This window comes from Perca flavescens, chromosome 15 (genome assembly GCF_004354835.1).
Source record: "Perca flavescens isolate YP-PL-M2 chromosome 15, PFLA_1.0, whole genome shotgun sequence".
NCBI classification, from domain to species: domain Eukaryota; kingdom Metazoa; phylum Chordata; class Actinopteri; order Perciformes; family Percidae; genus Perca; species Perca flavescens.
Window position 1 is genome coordinate 1,562,994 of NC_041345.1, and position 2,500 is coordinate 1,565,493.

At 32.3% G+C, this 2,500-nt stretch overlaps 1 protein-coding gene across 1 annotated transcript in view; it reads right to left on the minus strand.

The window, feature by feature from the left end:
- The window catches only part of ptger1b (prostaglandin E receptor 1b (subtype EP1)), a 14,008-nt gene that overhangs the window by 490 nt on the left and 11,018 nt on the right, over positions 1-2,500 (minus strand). Inside the window, exon 3 of the mRNA XM_028599690.1 lies at positions 1-63. This exon is cut by the window's left edge and continues 490 nt beyond it. Coding sequence (XP_028455491.1) covers positions 1-63 — 63 coding nt within the window. The remainder of the gene's footprint in view (positions 64-2,500) is intronic.

The window sequence follows — 2,500 nt, forward strand, 5'->3', positions numbered from 1 at the left end:
AGAGTCTCTGTCACTGCCCAGGAAGCCACTATAGGACCGCGTGGCTGACATCAGTCCAAAGACCTAAAACACCAAAAAACATTTGAAACAAGTTTAGGCTCATTTTATAAAATCTAATCAACTTATTTGTCACTTTTTTTTTTACATTTGAGTCACTTTTTTTGTCATTTTTGTCACTTTTTTAACATTTGTGTCACTTTTTTATCACTTTTTTTTTACATTTGAGTCACTTTTGTTGTCATTTTTGTCACATTTCTAACATTTGTGTCACTTTTATTGACATTTTTGTCACTTTTTTGTTGCATTTTTTGTCACTTTTCAGTAGGACCGCGTGGCTGACATCAGTCCGAAGACCTAAAACACAAAAAAACATTTGAAACAAGTTTAGGCTCATTTTATAGCATCTAAACAACTTTTCTTTCACTCACTTTTTTTACATTTGTGTCACTTTTTTAACATTTGTGTCACTTTATAGAAATTTTTGTCACTTTTTTTGTCACTTTTTTAACATTTGTGTCACTTTTTTTGACATTTTTGTCACTTTTTTTTCACTTGTCACTGTAGGACAGCGTGGCTGACATCAGTCCAAAGACCTAAAACACCAAAAAACATTTGAAACAAGTTTAGGCTCATTTTATAGAATCTAATCAATTTAATTGTCACTTATTTTGTAACATTTGAGTCACTTTTTTTTGTCATTTTTGTCACTTTTTTAACATTTGTGTCACTTTTTTATCACTTTTTTAACATTTGTGTCACTTTTTTCGTCATTTCTGTCACTTTTTAGAAATTTTAGAAATTGTTGTTGCTTTTTTGTCACATTTCTAACATTTGTGTCACTTTTATTGACATTTTTGTCAGTTTTCAGTAGGACCGCGTGGCTGACATCAGTCCAAAGACCTAAAACACAAAAAAACATTTGAAACAAGTTTAGGCTCATTTTATAGCATCTAAACAACTTTTCTTTCACTCACTTTTTTAACATTTGTGTCACTTTTTTAACATTTGTGTCACTTTATAGAAATTTTTGTTGCTTTTTTTGTTGCTTTTTTAACATTTGTGTCACTTTTTTCGACATTTTTGTCAATTTTTTGTCACTTGTCACTGCAGGACAACGTGGCTGACATCAGTCCAAAGACCTAAAACACCAAAACCATTTGAAACAAGTTTAGGCTCATTTTAAAGAATCTAATAAACTTATTTGTCACTCTTTTTTTTACATTTGAGTCACTTTTTTGTTGCATTTTTTGTCACTTTTTTGTCACCTGTCACTGCAGTCCAAAGACCTAAAACACAAAAACAATTTAAACAAGTTTAGGCTCATTTTATAGCATCTAATCGACTCATACTAAGACCTGTCCAAACTCCTGTCTAACCCCATAACCTTTGTGTCCGGTCGACCTGCAACTTTTAGTTTTTCTGAGTCAAAATTTTAAATGAAAAACCTTTATCAACGTTTTGGTCGTCTTTTTCGACACTTTTGTGGCTTTCCCCCCGATATTTTTGTCACTTTTTTCAACATTTGTTGACTTTTTTCTGAGGCTTTTTAAGTTTTTGTGACTTTTTCTCCAAATTTTTAAAGTTTTTTTTCATTTATTTTTTTTACGTTTGTCATTTTTTGGACATTTGTGTCACCTTTTTTGACATTTTTGTCACTTTTTTCTACACTTTTGTCACTTTTTTAACATTTCTGTTACTTTTTTTGACATTTATGTCACTTTTTTAACATATTTATGTCACTTTTTAACATTTATGTCACTTTCTTTGACATTTATGTCACTTTTGTAAGATTTGTTACAGGTTCTTTAATCAATTGTTTTTTCTTCAAATGCTATAAAATTGACTAAAACACCCGAATTCAATGAAAGTAGTGAACTGGTCATTTAATTTACTTGTTAAAAGCGTTGTAGTGAACCATCCATCATTATTTTTTGGACAATTTATTTGAAAGAAAACCCAAATTTCTGATAGATAGATATCTGACCTTAGGACATCACTCATTACAAACACACTGTGCAGCCCAACAGTTTTCAAACCCAAAATAACTTTATTATAAATTTGGAGGAGATCCTAAAGTTTCCAAAGATACCAAATATCTCCACGTGAAATTTGGGAAAATGTGTATAAATTGATGCACGAGACATTTTATCAAATATTTCCATTTGACAAACTGGTGCAGCCATTAAAAGCTGAAACAAGAAGACGTGTCAAACTCGAGGCCCATGGGCCAAATGTGGCCCCTCGCAAATTCTGATGCGGCCCGCATATCAATTTTAGGTTCACAATACATTTTGGCCCTGGCTAGTTGTGCACCAAACCAAAAAGACGAAAAACTGTTTTCAAACTCCAAATGACGCGACTCTCACAGCAGAAATTGGCAGATTTACCGACTCTGAGACCAAGAAACTCCCCCAGAACCACAGAGGATTTCAATATTCAGGCGATGAAATCATCAATCATTGTTTTTTGCATGATTTGCTAATCGATAGGATGGCAGGAG